Source organism: Puma concolor, chromosome D3 (genome assembly GCF_028749965.1).
Source record: "Puma concolor isolate L17-30 chromosome D3, mPumCon1.1.hap2, whole genome shotgun sequence".
NCBI lineage: Eukaryota > Metazoa > Chordata > Mammalia > Carnivora > Felidae > Puma > Puma concolor.
Genome location: NC_141678.1, coordinates 58,418,390 through 58,440,099, shown reverse-complemented (window position 1 = coordinate 58,440,099; position 21,710 = coordinate 58,418,390). Strand labels below are relative to the sequence as shown.

The 21,710-nt window shown below is 36.9% G+C and overlaps 1 protein-coding gene across 8 annotated transcripts in view; it reads right to left on the bottom strand.

Moving 5' to 3' along the window:
- KIAA1328 (KIAA1328 ortholog) overlaps positions 1–21,710 on the bottom strand; it is a 361,755-nt gene that overhangs the window by 192,350 nt on the left and 147,695 nt on the right. Inside the window, exon 8 of one of the 8 annotated variants that reach the window (XM_086682790.1) lies at positions 7,061–7,134. The exons of the other annotated variants lie outside the window; for them this stretch is intronic. Coding sequence (XP_086538916.1) covers positions 7,061–7,134 — 74 coding nt within the window. The remainder of the gene's footprint in view (positions 1–7,060; positions 7,135–21,710) is intronic. 8 annotated transcript variants of the gene reach the window in all.

Sequence of the window (21,710 nt, the reverse complement as noted above, 5' to 3'; positions counted from 1 at the left end):
TTTCCTCCTTAAAAAGAAAAGTTTTTATACAATAGGTTTCATTACAGGGATGTATTGATTGAAACTAGTTTCATTGCCACTAATGTTCTGCTTAATTTTAAAGATAACATAATATTGAACAGAATAATGTGTTCTATTAATAACATTTTATTGAAACGGTAAACTGATTTATTGCATTTGTTTGTCCACATAAGCACCCAGATCATTTGCCATAAATCTTCTTGAGTCTAAACACAACGCTGAGATGCGACTTGATAAAAATAAAAAGTTATCATAAAACATAATGAAAAATCCAATTGGAAAATTAAACAGTGCACCGCTCAGCTTCACGCTTTGTTTAGGGTGTGAAGCTTGAGAAGAAGATGAAGCAGCTACAGTGGTTACTTCAAGTGGCCATTGTGAGTCTTCCTGTGGGGAAAACTACAGAAATAATTAAAATCTGTTGGAGGAAGTCTGGCCATTTAGCTTCTGAGGCAATTCGCTCTAATCTCATTGTTTGTACATTTTCAAATAGTTTTTATTTCAAAATAGTTTTAAGGTGAACTTCATTTTGTGGGGCTGAGAGGGGACAGAACTTCACACAAGACTTGTGTTCATACACTACAATACTTCTCACAGCTTCCGTTTTACCCAAACCCATTTCTATGTGAGTACATACATACAGGGACATAGAAATGCACCAACTATTTCCGGCGGATGATACAGGAAAAGATGCTGTAAGGTCATTCGTCTTGGAGAGGTGACCCAAATACCATTTGGAAGGCAATGTTTGGACTTCATGGCCAAGCAGTAAGGTTACGTTCTACTATATATTTGCCCGTGGTTGTTTATCTGTAGCTGATTTCCCAGACACAGAAAACTGTTAAAGATCTCTTTTATATTATCTACCATTTAGAAAAATTCTTTTCTAAATTTACGTATGGCATTCTGGATATGACGAAGTCTAGTGCTGTAATCTTTCGGGCTAATTTTGCAAAAGAGAAGCAATTTAACTGTTTTCAAGAAATAGCAATGTTTTTAGCACACGTTTAAAAGCAGTATTACAGAAACCATAAGATAGATATTGGCTCAGGTATAAACTAGATTTAAGAGTTCAATATTTAAATAACCCAAATTTATTAACCAACACTCAAGAGTGCAATTATATCCCAGTTTACTGAATACTCACTACCTGGGTAAACCCTTCACCTACTGCATAACAAACCCTAATTTATCCAGCAGTCTCTTATTGGTGGAAATTTCCATATTGTGCCGATTAATGAGGCATGGCTCACTCTACCCTCCACCTAATTGTAAGATCTGGGAAGCTACATATCATATTCCGCACTCCTTTGCAGCCATGGCTCTCGGTATCTTTGACGTTCTGCCTACTCCACATGATTTTGGAGGCCTCCTTTTGTTTGTCTCTGCTGGCAAGGACAAAGGAGAAAACATGAGAATTCTCCCCAGCAATAGCATCTCAGGGAATAATTTTTGGTTTTCTGGGTAAGCAGCAGCAGTTGTGGCAGCAGCAGAAGCACCAAGGATCTGCTGATCTGTCTTCCTAACCTCTAGATCTCAATGATGGGGGCCTATTCTGTAGTTTTCTGGCTGTCCACCGACCTCGGAAGCATAGCTCCAGTGATGGTCTCAGAGTATGACTCCCCAAATGTATTAATTCTATATTGCTGTGAAGTCACTGCTGGAATTCCAACACAAAACCTGCTTCTTCAGCCCTTTCAAAGCTTTTATTCCTGGTATTAAATTTCTTCTTGCTTAAAATACCTAGAGTGGTTTCTCTTCTCCACAGAGTTTTTTGCTATTATAGCTGACCCTTGAACAACATGTGCTTGAACCATGTGGGTCCACTTATATGTGGATATTTTTTCCAATAAATACAACACAGCACAGTAAATGTATTTTCTCTTCTGATTTTCTTAATAACATGTTCTCTCTAGCTTACTTTCTTGTAGGAATACAGTTTGTAATATATATAACATAAAAAGGATGTGCTAATTGTTTCTGTTATTTGTAAGGTTTCTGGTCAAGAGTAGGCTATTCGTAATTAAGTTTGGGGGGGGACTCAAAAGTTACATTGCAGATTTCCAACTGTGCAGGGTGTTGGCACCCCTAACCGCCACATTGTGTAAGAGTCAGTTATACTGACAATGTATTAACTTTGTTTCCTTTTAAAAATTATTATAATTTATATACAATATGAATCACCCTTCTTAAGCATACAGCTCTTCAAGTTTTGAGAAATGAATGCAGTTGGGTAAAAATCATAATAATCAATATAGTTCTATCATACCACAAAATTCTCCATGATCAGAGTCAAGCTTTCCCCCACCCTCAGACCCTGATTTATTTCTGACTCTAGTTTTCCTTTCCTAGAATGTCACAGTAATGGACTCATATACTATGTAGTCTTTTGAGTCTGGCTTCTTTCACTTAGCATAATGCATTTGAGGTTCATGTAGGTAGTGTGTACATCAATAGTCTGTTCCTTTCTTTTCTCTCTCTCTCTCTCTCTCTCTCTCTTTCTCTCTCTCTCTCTCTCTCTCTCTCTCTCTCTCTCTCTCTCTCTTTTGCCAAGTCAGCTTATTTAGATTGCTGCTGGTTTTTAATGAATAGGAAAAAAGACACTGTAAGCATTCACATATAAGTGTCCATGTGAATATAAATTCACATTTCCCTTGGGTAAAAATCTAGAAGGCAATACAGGTAAAATATGGATCTGGCCTAGAGTGAAAGCAGTGAAGATTGTAAGAAAGGGTAGAAGTAAGTAATGGGCTGGATTTGGTAATGGATTGGATCTGGGGATGAGAGACAGAGAGAGAGAGATGTCAATGACTCCCAAGAGGTATTCCTGTGGGACAGAAAGAATGGGAGTGCCATTTACTGAGCTGGATAGATGAGGAAGTTACAGTTTTGAAGAGAAATCAAGAGTTCAGTTTTAGTCATACTAAATTTGAGATGTTAGTGGACAGATCAAGTATATGCCTACTGTTAGCTGCATTACACTGAAACCTTTTAAGGCAGAATCTATATCTTACTAATACGTGATTTCCTACGATCATAAGGGAATAGATTAGAAGATTTAGGGGTGTTTTTCACCCCTAAAATTCTGGAGTGACAATCAGGCTGCCACAGGTGCGAATGTACAGGTGTACTAAGCTTCCTGTATTCCACAAAAGGCTATTTGTAGGGTCCCCATAATTTCGATGAATATGGCATTGCTCTGCGAGAGCTAGGGTGAGCATGTATATAGCAAAGCAATACCAGTTTTGTGAGAGCATGAGGCAATTTCATGGTTAGGGATCTTTTTATGTTGAATTTTCCTTTTATTGTTTCTGTCAATTATTGCTATGCCTCTGCCCTTTTAGGTCAGAACAAAAAGTTTTAGTTCTTGAGCTCTTTCTGTGGCATAATCTCTAAAGACAGCATCATTTTAATTGAGTTCCAAGTCTGGACACAGTGTTTTAGCTTTGATGTTGCCCCATAATCAGAAAAGTATCCCAAAGAGCTCTACCAACAGTACTCTACCAGAGTACACACTGCTGACCTCTATCACTTTCTCTTTAGTGGATCTGCAACCCTAGGCAATGGAGACTAAGGCAGTTACATCCTATGTGATCCAAGGTAAACGTAGAACTAGTGGAAGTTAATGTGACCAAATCCAGGTGCCAGAATGAAATACATTATGGTAGTGGCTTAAAAGTGCTTCATTAAGGAAACCCACAAAATGGTATCAACTTTTTTTAAGATATCTTTAGTCTTCTAACAATTGGCAAATGTATGAGAATAGCCTAGTAATTCTGATGTCTGCCGATTTTATACTCCTCTACACACCAAGTATACTTCCTTCCAAATGTCTCTTTGCCCAGATATAACATGGTAAGTTTTTCCTTATTCTTTTCAAGGACTAAGATCTGCTCTTTAAAAAAAAAAAAATTATTTTTAAGTAACCTCTACACCCAAAATGGGGCTCAAACTCACAACCTCAAGACCAAGAGTCATCTCCTCTACCGACTGAGCCAGCCAGGGGCCCCCTAAGACCTGCTCTTGAAACTAATAGTCTTAAGTATACTCTTGCAAAGGCTCTTAAGATTTTAAAAACAAATTTTACTCTGATTTGGGTCTTATGAAAGACTTATTCTTTTTGGTAGAGGCTGTTTTTCCCCTTATGAATTAGTTATTCTTTCCTCGTTCTTTGTATGTAATCTCTTATTCTTCCTTCTGGGACTCTGATGATATAAAAGTCAGGTCCTTAAGTCTCTGTTCATTTTTTTTTTTTTTTACCAACTTTTTTTTTCCTTTCTCTTAAGATTGACTAATTTTTACTGATCTATCTTCAAGTTTAGTGACTTTTCCTGTGACTCCATTATGCTGATAAGCCCACCCAGCAAATTTTTTTATTTTAGATACTGTACTTTTAGGCTCTAAAATTTCTATTCAGTTCTATTTAATAGTTTCTATTTCTCCACTGAGACCTCCCATCCATTCATTCCAAGCATGTTTACCTTTACGCTATGGAGAATTGCTAGAATAGTTTTGTTACAGTCTTCACCTGGTAATTTCAATAATTGGGTTGACACCTGTTAACTGTCTTCTTCCTTGAGAAATGGTTATAATTTTCTTCTTCTTCTTCTTCTTCTTTTTTTTTTTGTAGGTAGCATTATTTTGAATTATATCATGGACATTTAAAATGTTATGCTGTGTTGGCTCTGAGTCCTGTGATCTGCTACAATCCTCTAGAGAATTTGTTTTAGTAGGCAATCAAGTAGGCAAATCAGTTAGGTTCAGACCACAGGTTCTTTCTGACCTTCTCTGAGCAGTGGTTCTAATTTAAGATCAGTTCTCAGAGCCTTTGGTAAGCTGCTTTGGGTCTGCCTTATGCATGCACAGTCTAGTTCTTACGCTGATCACATACAAAATGAGGAGGCACCCTTACCCAGATCTCTCTTTTCTGAGGTGTCTGTCATGCTCTTTGTCTCACAGGGACCCACCATTTCTCCTAGTTCTTCTGTCAACAAAGGCAGCATTTCCCCTGCAGCTTAGCAACTGGATCTTTCTTTGGGACAAAGCGGGGAAAGGGGGAAAAAAACAAGGAATTCCCTCCATGTTCCTTAGACAGCTGGGCCCATTTCCTTGGATCTTCTCACCAGAAAAATGAGGGTTCTATCAGAGTTTTAGTTGCCAGTGCCAAGCCTTGAGAGACAAGAAACAAATAAAAAACCAAAAAGTAGGAAACATCCCCAAACTGCCTCTCCAAGCTTGGACTTCTCATCGTCTTTTTCCTCTGCTTACTTATATATTAGCTGCTCTTGCATTTTGTCCAGAGCTCTTAGTTCTAATTAGCAGAAAAGGTAAGCTATAAGGTTTTAAACCATGACAGAAGAGGTATAAACTTTCTAAATTATCTTTTATGAAAGTCTTAGAACTTTAAACTTCTATGGAAATCCTAGAAACTACCTGTACAAACCAAACCATAAAATCTTAAGAAGAAAACCACCCCCCCAACAGAGAAGAAAACATATCCCTTCCTAAATCATAAGTGTTAATATAAAGCCATCATCAAGATGAAAAAGGGATTTTTCATAGCCAAGTGTCTGAAGTAATGAAGTCAGACTGCCAATTGGCCATGCTGTTATAGAGAAAAAGACCAAAATAATTCCTGAAGAATTTTTTACTATTCTTTTTTTTTTTTTAAGTAACTTTTTGAGTGAGGAGTGAAGAAAGAAGGGGACAAACATAAGAAGCAGCGAGGAGTTTAATACTGGAAAGTCAAAGCATCAGCCAGGAGCCTCAGGGCGATTTCCTTCCATGTGAACATCTTGCAGTGTCACAGACACAGACAGGAAAGCAAATCCAACGTGTGTGTCCAAGTGAGACACAGTCAGCATTCTGACAGATCCAAATGTCTAGCCCTGCACATAAAGGATTTTCTCCTAAAACCTTGCCAAGATACTGTACCTTATCTTCAGTCTCCTGAAACAGTGAAGGCTAGATGAAATACATATTATGATCTCTCCTGGAATTAGAAACAACATTAAAGGGTAAAGCAAAATAAAAAGGGCACTTCAGAGAAAATTCTTCAGCTTTCCTCAGTCTGCAAATGCTAATGTCAGAACTCCAGTCCAGAAACACAGAGCACTCCTCCTTCCCCGTTCTGCTCCCCACCCTCCTCTCATTTAGTCACTCCTTCTTGATAAGGGCTGGTATACTAAGGGGGGTAAGATGATTCTCCCTCATACTATCTTCTCATAGCTTCCCAAGTGTGTATTTACTTTCTGTTTTTTAAGTTTAGAGCCCCTTTAACAGACTCCATAATCAATGAGAACACATAAACATTCTCATCTACTCTGATAACTAAACAACTATGTTAGGATCCCAGCTCTATTCTAGCCGTAAATAATTGATGTGGAGCAACTTAATCTACCTGACCTCCATAAAAGAGGGTAACCATGGTGTCTACCTCCTCAGGTTAAGGGGTAAGAATTAAATATGTCAATATAGGGGCGCCTGGGTGGCTGAGTCGGTTGAGCGTCCGACTTCGGCTCAGGTCATGATCTCGCAGTTCGTGAGTTCAAGCCCCACATCGGGGCTGACAGCTCAGGGCCTGGAGCCTGCTTCCGATTCTGTGTCTCCCTCTCTCTCTGTCCCTTCCCCACTCATGCTCTGTCTCTCACTGTCTCTCAAAAATGAATAAACATTAAAAAAATTTAAAAAAATAATTAAATACATCAATATATATATGAAGAGTTTAAAATAGTATCTGGCACAGAGCTATCATTGTTGCTGCTGTTATTATTAAAATAGCTATGAGTCTAACAAGGTAGAAAAGTAGAAAAAATATATTTTACAGTCAGACAGAAGGTTTGATAGCGTGCCTGACACTAACAATGTAACCTTGTATAAGTTCCTTCGCCTTAGAAAAGCTATCTCATCATTTGTGAAAAGGAGATAAGAATACCTACTTATGGAATTTTGAGGACTAATAAAAGATAGTGTTTATAAAACAAATTACACAGAGAGAAGTAATCAATAAATAATAAATAACCATGATTATTATCAATACCATCACCCAGCTTCTCTCCAAACAATAAGGAATTCTTCTGCCCTCTGAAGAAGTCATACATTTTAATTTGAGTTCTTTGAGGGAAGCCAGAAAAATGCAAATTTAATTTCACTGCAAACCACTAGTCAAAGGAGAACTTTCCCATATCTATGAAAAGGAGAAATAGGAGAAAGTTACATTTATCTAACATTTTTCCAAATCAAATCTCTGGACAAAAGCACTTGGAATGATGATCTTGTTAGAGGTCTATGTAAGAACACATTAACAAGGCAGTTTTATTATATATGTACTGTTCATTTTAAGAGCAATCACCTCACTTTGTTGCTTTACTAATGTATCAGTGATTTGTCTGTACTAAAATAGTTTTTGAGACTTGTAAAAATAAAATCAGAGCTTTGATTAAAAGTGGTGGACTGAACAGTAAAGGAATGGTAGGAAAGGAATATAAAAAGGTACAGACACACAGCATTAAAAACATAGAAAATATAATCCTAACAAAACTTTGGATTTTGGAAAGTAGGTAGATGAATCAGTAACTGAGTTAGCAAGAACAAAACAGAGTCCTAATTCAGAAGCAGACTGACTGGTATTATCCCAGGAATGGGAAACATTGATCATTACTAAAAATGAGTGTGGTAGTGAGGCTGAAAAGAGAAGTGTTGATTCTAAGTCTCTTTAAGGAGACAAGAGGTTTTAGAGGAGATGAGTTTTTGAAAGAAAGAAAGCATATAAGCTAAAATAAGCAGAGTGAGAAGTCAGGAAAGCACTCTAGACTATGGAAACCACATGCAGCAGCAGAAATAAAGAGAGATGAAAATTTTTTCAAAAGTAGAGCATTAAAAATCACAAGATACTAGGAGTCAATCTATCCTCTGCCACTAATGAGCGACGTGAACCACAGTACCTGAGTTTCCACATCTGTGAATGAAGGACCCAGGGTTCACAACAGTATCACCTGAGGACAGAATAGCTTCTCAAAAATCATGTCTGGAGTCCCATCCACTGAAATTGGTTTCTGGCTATGTGTGTTATAGGAAAAGCACCCCCATCACAGAAGAAGGTGCTCTCAAAAACTCATTTCTAATGTCAACACTTTAAACTTCAAAATAATGAAGAAGCATAACTATAATTAAGCTCACTCAACAGAAACCTACTGTGAGCTTTCCTTTACACAGTCTTGAAGCACACCAGGGACAGGCATAGAAGACTAACAATATGAATTCACTCCACTAATGATCACTTGTCAAATGAATGAATGTATCCACGGTAGTATTGTCATGAGTTTAATTTTATAACTTCAATTAAATACGTTCATTTCCAATAAACTCCTATAGGATACAAGCCTTCTTGATGTGGGAAGTTTATAAACGGGTTCATAAACGATATAACTAATATTCATAAGTCTATCCTAGATGTCCAGCTAACTGACTGCTTTGATATTGCTGTTTCCCACAATTGTTTTAATTCTTCTGTCAGAGAATCCCAGCCTTAGCTTTTCTTTGTTTACTCTTCTTTTTATATTATTTGAAAGGTAATAAATGAACAGAGAAGTAAAAATGCAGTTAGAGGAGGAAGTATCATGAAAAGCAAAAGCTTCTCTTTTCCCTACTCCCAATCCATTGACAGAGGTAAACCCTTTTCCATTTCTGACTTTAGTTATTCTTGTGTAGCCTCCACAACTTTACTATATATAGGCCTCTATTTCATCAATTAAGTTATGTATTCATTAAGGAGATTCAGCATTTCCTCACCATAAAAGAGGTAGAATTTAGCTCACTTATGCTACTACATTCTTTTAAATTTTTCCTAGCCATGTTTTTATCTTCAGTTCTCTACATTACCTTTCTAACTTGGAATGATAATTATGAGCTCGACTTGGCCATTCCTTTAGACTGTATCTCCTGACTCCCCAGTCTATAAAATGAGAAAGTTCGTATCCATATTTCCTTCTACCTCTATGCCTCCCCATCACTATCCAGCTTTTAACACAAAGCCATCTCTTTCACATCATCCAGGTTTTAGCACCTGTAATTCTCAGAAACAATGACTGGATCTTCCACACTTTGTTTACAGACTTATTATGAAAATGGAAAGTCTACAAACAAAACATAGGTAAAGACCTGTCACAGCAGAGACAGCATATGTAATACGATTAATCAGAAGTAAGATGTCAGCATATGGTCACTAAACCAGATACTTGAAAGGGAGTGTTGTAAGTGTAGAGGTCAATGGCCTTGCCTTGCTAACATTCAACTCCTCAGAATTACGCCTCATTTTGGTTTACTTCATTTTGAACCATGACTTTCCTGCTCAGTTTTTCATTTTTACTACATTTCTAAGTAACTCCTTCTCCCAGTTGGTAAGAATACTTGCTGTTCCTTTTGCCTAAAACATTCTTCCTAGGCTCTATATGCTGGCTTGTAATATTTGAGGTCCCAGCTCAAGTGCTATCTCCTCACCAAAGGAGTGCAGCTGTTTAATCATATTATTTGTAGAAATGCTCAATTAAATACTGATTTGCTCTTAAGTTGCTTCTTTTCAGAACTGCTGCATGGCTGTGCTCCAGCAAAATAAAAAAAAATAAAAAAAGGATCCAGGAAAGATGAACATACAGCGCGTAAGAAACACTGGAACTAATCCAAAAGTAAAAAGTGAAGAAAGGTCACATGTGGAAAAAAATGCAAGTGGACTCTTGCCTCACACCAATCCCCCAAATCAATTCCAGGTGAATTATAAAGCTGCATATCAAAGGCAGAACTATAAAACATTTTGAGGATGATGTACAAGAGTATTTTATGCCTTGGAGGAGAGAAGGACCCTAAAAGCACAAATCATAAAAGATGTTAAATTCAACAATTTTAAAATTAGGAACTTCTATTTAGCACAAACACCAGAAAGACAGTGAACGATAAGCCACAAACTGGCCAAACATGTTTGTTAACACATACAGCCAACAGAGGAAAACATCCAGAGTATGTGAAGAACTTCTACAAATCAATACGAGAAGACAAACTACCCAAAAGAAAAGTGGGCAAAACCTGAAAGGGTATTTCACTGAAAAGGAAAGCGACAGTATACGTATGGAAAGATGCTCGATTCCCCTAGAAGTCTGAGAAATACAAACGAAGGTGACTATGAGGTACCCTTTGCGCTAGTCTATTCCACAGGCGGCCCCAGAAAAACCATCCTTCCCAGCAGTCCCCTCCAGCTGACCCTGATCTGGCCCAGTCACTTACTTTACCCAACAGCAATATGCCAGTTGCTGTGGACCAAATCTGTAAAAAGACTTGACAGCTTCCATTCCCGCAAGAAGCCCCGAACCTGCGGTAAGAAGTCTAGCCACTTTGCTGATGAACCAGAGGGAGAGGCTACCCGGGAAGAGGAAGAGAGACCCAGCCGTGCCAGTATCACAGCTACTAGGCCACTGGCATGCAGCCTTGTAGGTGACCGCAGACAAGGCTGGCAGAATAAATATACAGCTGAACCTAGCTCAAATTGTTTGTCTAAGTTTGGGAGGCGGGGGGTATGTTAAGCTGCAATAGATGGCTAAAACAAAAAGTCATTTGACTGTTTTCATCTTCCAACAACCTGAAAGCTAAAAAAGCTGTCAAATATCCTGAGGAAAGGAATTCATTCAGTAGTCATAACACTTTTTGAGAGCATATACTAATAAGCAGTTGTGGTTAGTTAACTAAATTTCCAAATACTTATTAGATGCCTTTGGTATAGAGAAGAATTTATATGGAAGAAAAAAATGTCAAGATTCAAAATAATAAAAGACAGATTCTAAATCTTAATTGCCGACTATAATGAAATGATTCAACCATGTTACAGCCAATAGAACACTATGAAGACATTATGGAAAATGCCAAAATATAATGTTAAGAATCTAAAGTTGTAAGTACACAACAATTAGAATTATATTTTTCAAATACACAGATAAAATACACAGGGAAATCATAAGGATTATGAATTTTTTCTTAAGCTGTTTTCCAAATTTACTACAATATAGTTAAATTACTTTTATAATTAAAACCCTATATTTTTTAAATAAATTAAGGATCAATGAATGAATGGATAGAACAGATAAGAATGAGGAGTAAGGGGAGCTATTAATTTTTTGAAGATCTAGAAATCACTATTAACTGTTAACACAAGGAGCTACCTCAATTGAGGGCAAAGCAAAGGCTACCATTCTTCAACATATCTACTATTAACATATGAGTTACTTTGTTCTTTCAGTAAGCACCCGTGATTTGTCAATATCTATCATTTGAAAACATTTTTATATTCTTTGAACACACATTTCCACTTCAGGGAATTTACCCAATAGAAACACTCAGAAACATATTCAAAACTATACGTACAAGGAATGTTCACTGCAGTATTTTTTGTAATAGTAGCAAATTAGAAAGAACCCAAATATATATCAACAAGACTAATTAATTAAATTATGATACATCTATACACTAAAATGCTGAATGGACTTTAAAAAGAATGCCATAGGGGCGCCTGGGTGGCGCAGTCGGTTAAGCGTCCGACTTCGGCCAGGTCACGATCTCGCGGTCCGTGAGTTCGAGCCCCGCGTCGGGCTCTGGGTTGATGGCTCAGAGCCTGGAGCCTGTTTCCGATTCTGTGTCTCCCTCTCTCTCTGCCCCTCCCCCGTTCATACTCTGTCTCTCTCTGTCCCAAAAATAAATAAACGTTGAAAAAAAAAAAAATTTAAGAATGCCATGAATACATATATGTACTCCCCTTGAAAGCATATGAAACATATTATTAAGGAAATAAAATGACAAAAATTGAATGTATAGAATTAACCTACTTTTCTAAAATTACAGTATTAGATCTGCAGAGAAAAAAATCTGGAATAGTATACATTAAAGTTAACGGTAGTTACTGCTGAGGAAGGAGAATACAGAGGACTTGGAATTAATATCCCATATATTTTTGAATTGCTTGAATATTCTAAGACCAAAATATGTTAGTATAACAATTACACAGAAATAATAAACTATCTTAAAAAAATCTGTCTTCCCTGGCATGTGTTCACAATGATGAAATAATAATTCCTCAGCTTTTTCTGGAGTTCCTGGGGCTGAACCTCTCTTCTTGATGATTTAAAGAAACCAAAGAGCCATGTTTAGATGGGAATAAAAGCAGAAAAAAATTGGGAAAAAAAAAGTTGAGTGGGGGCTTCTGTCAGTCCCTCCAAACTTACCCACGTTCCCTCCCTGGTGCCCCATCTAAGAGCAAATGCTAGTTTGGATGGACCACAGATTGGAGCTTAGGCAGCAATTCTGATGAACCCAGCAATCTATTTTATAGAATGCCCTTTTTCCTTGTGCTCTAAACCAAATGAACACTGGTGGTTACAAAAATTTTATTCTTAGAAGATGAAAAACCTTTATTCACCAATCTCAATCTCATTCTCAAAGCACACAGTGCTGGTGACTACAGGACCTCAGGACTGACAGAAATGAAAACGAGGTGTGATAATCAATCCCTAAACTGACAGTACTTCAGGGTGAATGCTATAAGCACAAAAGGTGAATAATTAAGCATAGGGACATTCCCAAACAGATGATGTTTTTGGTTTTCACCAGAATCTACTCCACAATCTCAGAAAAAATCCATTCTAACAATAACAGTGATAACATTTGGGAAGGGGCTGGATAGCATGTAGTGCATGCAAGGTAAAAATGTATTTGTTTTCCATTTATTAATTCATTCAATCTTGACAGATACCCTCTAAGTCATATTCCCTTCATTTTCTGCATTTTACAAATGAGGAAATTGATGTTTGCTGATGTTACGTAACTTGCCCAAGGTCACAGTAAGTGACAGAGCTTACTGTATAAAAACCTAAACATTCTAGCTCCAAAGTTCATGCTCTTTGCAGGCATTCAGAAGGAATCCTTGAGGAATGAGCAGAAAAATTCTTGTCTACCAAAAAGCAAGCCCTACAGCAAGACTATAACTATAAATCAATACCCCCAAATATAGCTTAAGGAAGTACAATGCTGTAGCTTGTCAAATGGTCACTTATAAAATCTTTCACACACACAATATTTAAAAACCATGAATTGTAATCTAGGCTATAGCCGAATGCCTAACATTTCTAACTCATGGTGACGGCTGTCTATTCACTGGTCAGGAGAGTAGTAATTTATTGCAGAGTAAACCAATGAATGTGCACAATGTCTAGCCATATCCCGTTAACAGGCAAGGCAAAAAAGAAGAATTAAAACATGGAAGTTTCAGGTTTTATAGCTGTTTCTTCAGTCTATATTCCCTTATATAAAGGTGTCATAGTTATACATTTAAAAGTCAAATTATCTGGAGAAAAGAGTCATATAAAATTTACTTTCAGAACTGATTTAGCCTATTGCCATCAGAGCTGATTGCTCTTATATGTAAACTTCAGTCAAGTTTCTGCCAGGCTGAAAATAAAAAGACTGACATTTAAAAAGTGTATAATGTGTCATTACAAAGAAATTAAAATGAGAGCATTTCTACTTGTCAGGAATACACAGTTTGTTAGGGTAATGACTATAGTAACTGCTTACAAGTTTCTTTTATGAGTACTAAATATATCACGTACCGTGGGAAGAGATAAAGCTGAACCAGGGCTGGAGAATTTACTTGGATCATAACAAGGCCAGGCAACTAGAACTTGAAAGGAAAATCATGCAGTTCTTTTTTTAAAAGACAGCTTTATTGAGGTATAACTGACATGTAATAAACTGTACATATTTAAATTGTACAAGTTGATCAGTGTTGGCATCTGTATATATCCAGGAACCACCACCACAATCAAGATAATGAACTCTATAATCTCCAAAAGTCTCTTTGTGTCCCTTTGTAACCTCTTGTACTTACTCCCTTACTTCTGCACCTGCCTAACTGGGCGAACACTAATCTACTTTCTGTCGTTAGAGATTATTTGGCTTTTTCTAGAGTTTTATATTAATGGAATTACACAGTTTGTAATTTTTAAGTCTGCATTCTTTAACTCAGCTTAATTATTTTGACCTTTATCCATGTTTTTGCATGTATTAGTAGTTCCTTTTTATTGCTGAGTAGTATTCCATTATATGGATGTGCCACAATTTATCAGTGCACTTGCTAATAATATGTGGGTTGTTTCAAGTTTGGGGCTATAAAAAATAAAGCTGCTGGGAACAATAGTATGCGGATGTATACTTCTATTTCTCTTGGGAAATAGTAAATAGTAAAATGGATGGATCATACAGTAGGTGTGTGTTTTTGCAAAGTTGTCACACACATTTTTCATTCCGATCAGCGGTGCAGGAGGCTTCCAGTTCCTCCACATCTTTGTTTCATGGGGTAAGCTTTTAAAATTTTGACCAATAGCCATGTTTCTTATAGTTGCGTAGTAGTACATTATTGTAGTTTTCATGTTCATTTCCCTAATTATTAATGATGTTGAGCATCTTTTTGGGTGCCTATTTGCCATCTATGCATCTTCTCTTGTGAAGCACCGGTCTTAATCTTTTGCCTGTTGTTTTAATTCAGTGGTTTGTTTTCTTGTTACTGAGGTTTGTTTTTTGGTTGTTTTTTGTTTGTTTGTTTGTTTAGATCTTTTCATATTCTGGAGGAATTCTTTATCAGACCTTTGTATTCCAAATGTTTTCTCTCAGCCCGCAGTTTGTCTTTTCTTTCTTTTAACAGATTTTTTAAAAACAGAAGTTTTTAATTTTGATGAAATCCAATTTCTCAATTGTTTTTGTTTTTGTTTTACGGATAGTGCGTCTGACGTTGTAGCTAATGAATCTATGACTAACCCAAAGTTGCAAAGATTTTCCCCTGGAAGTTTTATAGTTTTTGGTTTTACATTTATGTCTATGATGATCCATAAAAGAAGATCTAGCCGGGATACTCGAATGCCCCATGAGTTAATTTTACCCCTCTGGCTGATAGAAGGCACTATTCCTAATTGTTACTTTACTGATACTAATTCTGAAATGAAACAGATGCTTTCTTTGAAAAGTTCCCATCCCTTGCTCCTCACCAATTAGGTTTTCCTTGTTAGTCGGAATGAACTCCAAAATAACAGTACTTCCTACCACCTCTTTACCTTCATTTAGGCCAAACATCATTAGATATTTCAAATTTATAACAATAAGTCTTCTAGCATATGACCAGCGTATTTGGAGTCCCTGTTACTGTCTTATTTCCATGGCAACTGTTACTCGGTTTTTAGGGTAGCATCATCTACTTCCTATTCTGTAGACTCCCACAGTGATATTACTGCCCCATCTTTTTCCTATTCCCTTTACCCAAATGCTTTTAACTGTGATTCTGCTTACAAAATAAAAAAGTTTCTTCATTCTCAAATTCTTAAATCAGTTGTAAGTGCGAGTTGACATTTAGACCTGATTTAAAGGCCCAATTTATTTCTCATTTGGCTTATATAATGCCTACAGTTTATATCTATGATAGGCATAAGAGCTTCTCGAAGGTGCTATAGTTCACTTCTAAGATTTCTGAGATAGCATCCATGCTATCTTCTTTCAAGGCATTACTAGCGTGGAGCTGAGGGAGGAAGAAATCTGTGGTTAAAGGCTCAGATGCAGCTGTGATACCACACTCTTGGAGAACTGATGAAAGTAAATCTAAAAATAAAAAACAGTGACAAGGTTCTAGACTGACCTCTAAGGAAGAGAATACCCATTGTTGGTCACTTGATAAAAGAAACAACAGCAGGAAGGATTAAGAGGAAAGATTTGCTGCTCTATCCTACAAGAAGTTGACATAGCCCCATTAGGCAAAAGAGTAGATGTGCAGTATAAGATATTTCTAGTAATCTCTAAGGAACACTAATGTTCAACGAAAAGAGAGTAAATAGACTAGACAAAAGGAAAGTTAAAATAGGTTAAAATTACCAAGTCTGAATGTTGATTGAGGTATATCCAGATGTAGAAAAGAGTTATTAACACAGCAGGCCCAAGACTGCTATCCTTAGAAAACCCTGCTGGCAAGGCTGGTCCTTAACTGCCACTATGGGAACTTGGATTTGGGGAGGATTTTCACCATTCCCTAACTGATAATGGTATTTTACCATGCCCACATGGCTTACATAAACAATATCGCTTATGCTGACCATTCGCTTTCCTTCTACAAGTCTGGAAATCAGTACATGCTAAGCAAAGGGAGCCTGCATGACCAGCCCTCAATAAAAACCTCAAGCACCGAGTCTCTTATGAGCTTCCCTCATAGAGAGCACTTCCTATATGTTAAATGCAGAGAAATTAAGCATCCTATTAACTCCACTTGGACAATATTCTTACAAGATTGTATCTGATTTACTCCAAATTTCACCCCATGTACCTTTTCCTTTTGTTGATTTTGCTTTACATCCTTTCACTGTAAAAAATTAGCTGTGAATATGACTATATGCTGAGTCTTAGGGATTCTCTTAGTGAGTCACCAAACCACTCCCTAGTGGGGTGGTCATGGGAATGCCGATACCTCAGTTTCTGGGTTTAACAGATTAATATGGTCCCTTGTTTAAAAAAATGTGAAGTCAAGGTGGCATCAGTTCCAGCTGGGTGTTCACCTCTATGAGCCAGTGCTCTCAGTACTCGGGCAAATGCTCTGAAAGAAGAGGCACCAAGCAAGCAAGATTCATTTATGTAGCAGAGTGAGGACAGAGAAAAAACAGCAGGCACTCAACCTGTCAAGCATGCAGGCTTTCATCAAGCACTTATTTCATGCCCAAAGTAGAGCAGAATGCTTAAGCCTAAACATCTTTTGAGAACTCTTAACGCTGCACAAAGGTATAAGTCAAACAAAGAAACAGATTTATGAATCAACAGAGCATTAAACTGAAAAAGTTAGTGACTTGACTAAACATGGACTGACACTTCAATGCTAAAAAGTGCTGTATTCAGGGAGACACACAGGTTACCTTTTATGTTTATACTTCCTTCTAGCCTATTCTCTTAACATGCTGCCTCCATAAGTAGTATATTTATATGTGACTGATTAAAAAGCATGATTCTCACTCTTAAAAATACTATTAAAGTAACCAGGAAGGCACAACACTCTAAGGACTGTTTATCAGGGTTTTTTTTCTAAATCAATATTCTATTTCAAATGAAATAAATTGACTTAGAAAAGCAGAGATCACTCCTCTGGCCTCGGAGATTAACATCATATAACAACAAAAGTCAAACGTTAAACTCCAATCCCTAAATTTACCTGACTGTTCCACTCAGAGATTTCCTCCAGTTCAGTATTCTTAAGATTTAGCATCACAAGATTTAGAGCTGGAAGGAACCTTAGGTACCATCAAATCTATTCCAATGTTTGACAAAAGAGACTTAATGTATCCCTCCTATGGCAGTTAAAATAGAATATCTTGCATTATTTTCTTTTCTATCCATCTATCCAACTACCCATCCTTCCTTCCTTTCTTTCCTCCTTTTCCTGTCCTTATATCCATTCTGTCTCTTTAATCAGAATAAGTCATTAAAAGAGAAGTCCTGCATCTAATTTGGGTTTTCAGTAGCTAATGTTGCAACCCATAAAAATCAGTCTTGCAGTAATTATATTTAATTGTGACACTGGAAATTTCATTGAGTTTGATTCACTATTATTTAACTATGAAATCTGCTACAAATGGAAAGGTAAAAATATATGCAATATACCACAGATTCTTTCTAAAAAGGACCGATCTCACTCAAGCTAACAAGCACAGCTATGACTAGTTCATCTCTTTAAATAGGAAACTTACTGATTATGGGAACTTATAAACTTCTCCTATTTGGGCATTAGTCATCACTTCAGAAGACCACTGTCCAATCTGGTAGTCAGTAGCCATGTGTGGCTATTAAAATTAAAATTAATTAAAATTAAATGAAAACTTCAGTCTCATTAGCCCCATTTTGAGTGCTCATGTGTTGCCACATTGGACAATGCACACAGAGAAGAGTGCCATAGTCACAGATACCTCTACTGGACACCACTGCTCCAGGTGATATTCCACTAATAAGGTACTTAGATTCACAACTGTTTTGCTTATATTCCATGATGTGCCTAATCCAGAGGCTTTCTGTGAAGACAAACAGTAAGCGTATATCTAAGACACATATAGAAAATTATAGGTATAAAAGATAAACAACAGAGTTTTTAAAGTAGCCATGTAGTAGGACTTTAAAAATTATTTCTCTAAAAGACATAGATTTGGCCCTTAATTCTAACTGAAGGGGGAAAAAAGCTTTATTATTTTTTAAATTATTATTTTTTATTTGTAAAAGTTATTTAGAAACAAGATCAACTGGGTGAAGATGGTCAAAAGGTTTAACTTCCAGTTATAATAAAGTTAAATCCTGAAGATATAATGTACAACATGATGACTATAGTTATCAATGCAGTATTATATATTTGAAAGTTGCTAAGAGAGTAGATCCTAAAAGTTCTCATCCCAAAGAAAAAAAATATTTGTAAGTATTTGAGGTGATGCACAATAACTAAGAGTAATAATTTTGCAGCATATACATATCAAATCATTATGTTGCACATCTTAAACTTATGTAATGTTTTATGTCAGTTATATCTCAATAACACTAGAAAAAGAATATGAGTAAGCGAAAAAATGAGTAAGAGAAAAAAAAGAATACCAAACAATAAAAAATTCTAAAAACCAAGTACATCAAAATTCACATGCCCTTTACCCAGATTTATATATTATCACATTATACCCCATTTTCTTCACCATTTGCATATTTAGACATTTGTGAACACACACAGATGCAACATTTTTCTGAATTACTTGAGAATAACTTACATACATCATGACTCTGTATCCTGAAATACTTCAGTGACCATTTCTTATGAATAGGAATATTCTCTTACATAACCACAGTACAGTTATTAATTCCATAAATTTTATGTAATCTATCAACAACATTCTGAATTTCTGATATTTCCACCAACATTAGAAGATATAGTCTAGGGTCAGATACTGCATTTGTCATACTCATTAAAAAACTTTTTTGGCGGGCACGTGGGTGGCTCAATCAGTTAAGCGTCTGACTTTGGCTCGGGTCATGATCTCATAGCTCATGACTTCAAGCCCCATGTCGGGCTCTGTGCTGACAGCTCAGAGTCTGGAGCCTGCTTCGGATTCTGTGTCTCCCTCTCTCTCTGTCCCTCTCCCACTCATGCTATATGTCTCTCTCTCTCTCTCTCAAAAATGAATAAACATTAATAAAAAAGTTAAAAAAAATTTTTTTAATGTTTAGTTATTTTTGAGAGAGAGAGAGAGAGAGAGAGAGACAGAAAGAGAGGGAGATAGAATCTAAAGCAGGCTCTGTGCTGTCAGTGCAAAGCCCGACATGGGGCTCTAATCCACGAACCATGAGATCATGATCTGAGCCAAAGTCGGATGCTCAACCAACTGAGCCACCCAGGTACCCTCAATTGTCAGATCTCTTAATTCTCCTTTTATCTGAAATATTTCCACAGGTTTTGTCTTTTATGACATTTCCATTTTTGAAGTAGATAGTCCCCCATTTAGTAAAAAGGCTCATCATTTTGTGTTTGATGTTTCTTTGAGATTGAGATTCAGGTTATGTGTTCTCAGTGGGAACACTGAATAGATGATGTGTTTTCATGGTTTAACACAAGAGTCCACCAGGCATTCTTGGGATATGTTAATTTTGACTACTTGGACAATTTTTCCACATTGTATAATTACCAAGTGATTTTACCCTTACAATTAATACGCAATGTAAAGGGAGATATTTAAAGACCATGCAAATATCCTGATCTTCCTTCTCATTTGCCCCTAGACTGAGCAGCCATTGATGACTCTTGCTTGATTCAGTTTTTTCATGATTTCATAATAATAAGTTTTCAACTTTAGCACTTCATCCACATTTACCAGTTCACACTATACTGTAAATAAAAACCCTCCTTCCTCCCCCATCCATGTATGTGTATGTATGTTTGTATGTTCGTATGTATGTTTTTATCTATCTATCTATCTATCTATCTATCTATCTATCTATCTATCTATCACGGGTATGGACCCATGATGTCTATTCCCCCCAGTAGTGTATAATTCACTTCTGTTCTTCTGTTATTAATTATTTAGCTTATTTAAGTTATTATGTAAGACAGTTCCTATATTAGGTGACATTGCTTAAAAATGAGGTGATGACTGTGTTATTAACATAATCCCCAACTGGCTGGAAATGTAAGGCCTGGTCCCTAATGACAAGAAAGTGGGGGACAGGCAGAGAAGGGGACAGGGAATGTGGAAGACTGGATGGTGTGGATGTGTTCTCACATGAACATCAGACTCGTGAAAAGAAAGGACCTGGAATGAATGCAGCCACATGCTTTCCAGCTATAGCTGTTAGCCACAAAGGGAAATGTCCTAATTTATGTTTTGAAAACTGGCTTCTATTTAAGAGACAACATATGGTTAATGAGCTAAGTTTCTGTGCAAGAAAATTCCTAAGAAATTACGATGCAAAGCAAAATGGGGCAAAAATAAATGTGAAAGAATAACAAAAGTGGCAGCATTAATTGCATATGAATAGAATCGGGACTATAGTTCAACACAAAGATATGTCATAGTAGTGTCTCAACTCCACCGTGACTTACTTTTTTCCTCACCCAAACTAAGAACTATGCGGGGTTGTCTTGCATGCTCCCCTTCACCATCCAATTCAATCAGTGCTCAAAGGTTCTAAAGAAATGTGATTTTTTCCGACAGTTAATTCAGAGCCGCAGGAAAGGGCAGACTTGTCATGAAAGAACTACCCTCAAAAAGGAAAAATCTCATGAAGTAAAGACTGGTTTCTGCAGGTGAAAATTTAGAGGTAAAATTTCTAGTTAGGTATATTCAAGATGACACTCATAGAAATTAATTTCAGTTTCAGAGGATGGTGTGCTTTAAAGACAGAAAAAGTAGAATCAGACCGACAATCCCATTGCCTGGAAGACCGGAAAACAGAGCTGCTGTCAGCAAGGAAAGCTCACTGGGTGGTCTTCTGAGTATGTGAGACACATGTGTCACTCTGCAGACACAACCTTCACACAACAAACCCTGATACATAAGGGGAGTTCACCGGTGGTCAAACGAAAACAAAGTAGGGGGGAGGACTGCACTAGGGACACAGAAATGAAGGAGAATTGAAAGATAAGAAAACAGAAGTTGGAATGGAAACAACCTCAGAGGTCTTCCTTTTCCCCTCTACTTCTCATCTTCTATCAAAGAAAATGAAAGACCAAAGTAGTTAAATGATTTACCCAAGTGTACACAGTTGAATTACAGAAAGAGCAAAAAATTATGACCCCAAACTAATTTTCAACCAGGTAGCTGAAGTATAATGGCAAGAACACCAACCTTGAGATCACAAAATCTGGGTTTGAATCTTCACTACCACTGGCTCATTCAATGGGATTGGGCAAGTCATGGCACTTTATTAACACTTTGAAAGTAACTCACTGGCAGTCTAAGAAAACTGAGTTACCAGAGCTTTCTGTGAGTAGAGACTAGGTTAGCATTAACGGCTGTAAGTTAATGTTAAGAGGTCCCTAAAGTAGAATTCTAAAATGTAAGTGGTAAGACCTATAGAAACCAGAAAGAACTTATTACCTCATTGTCCAT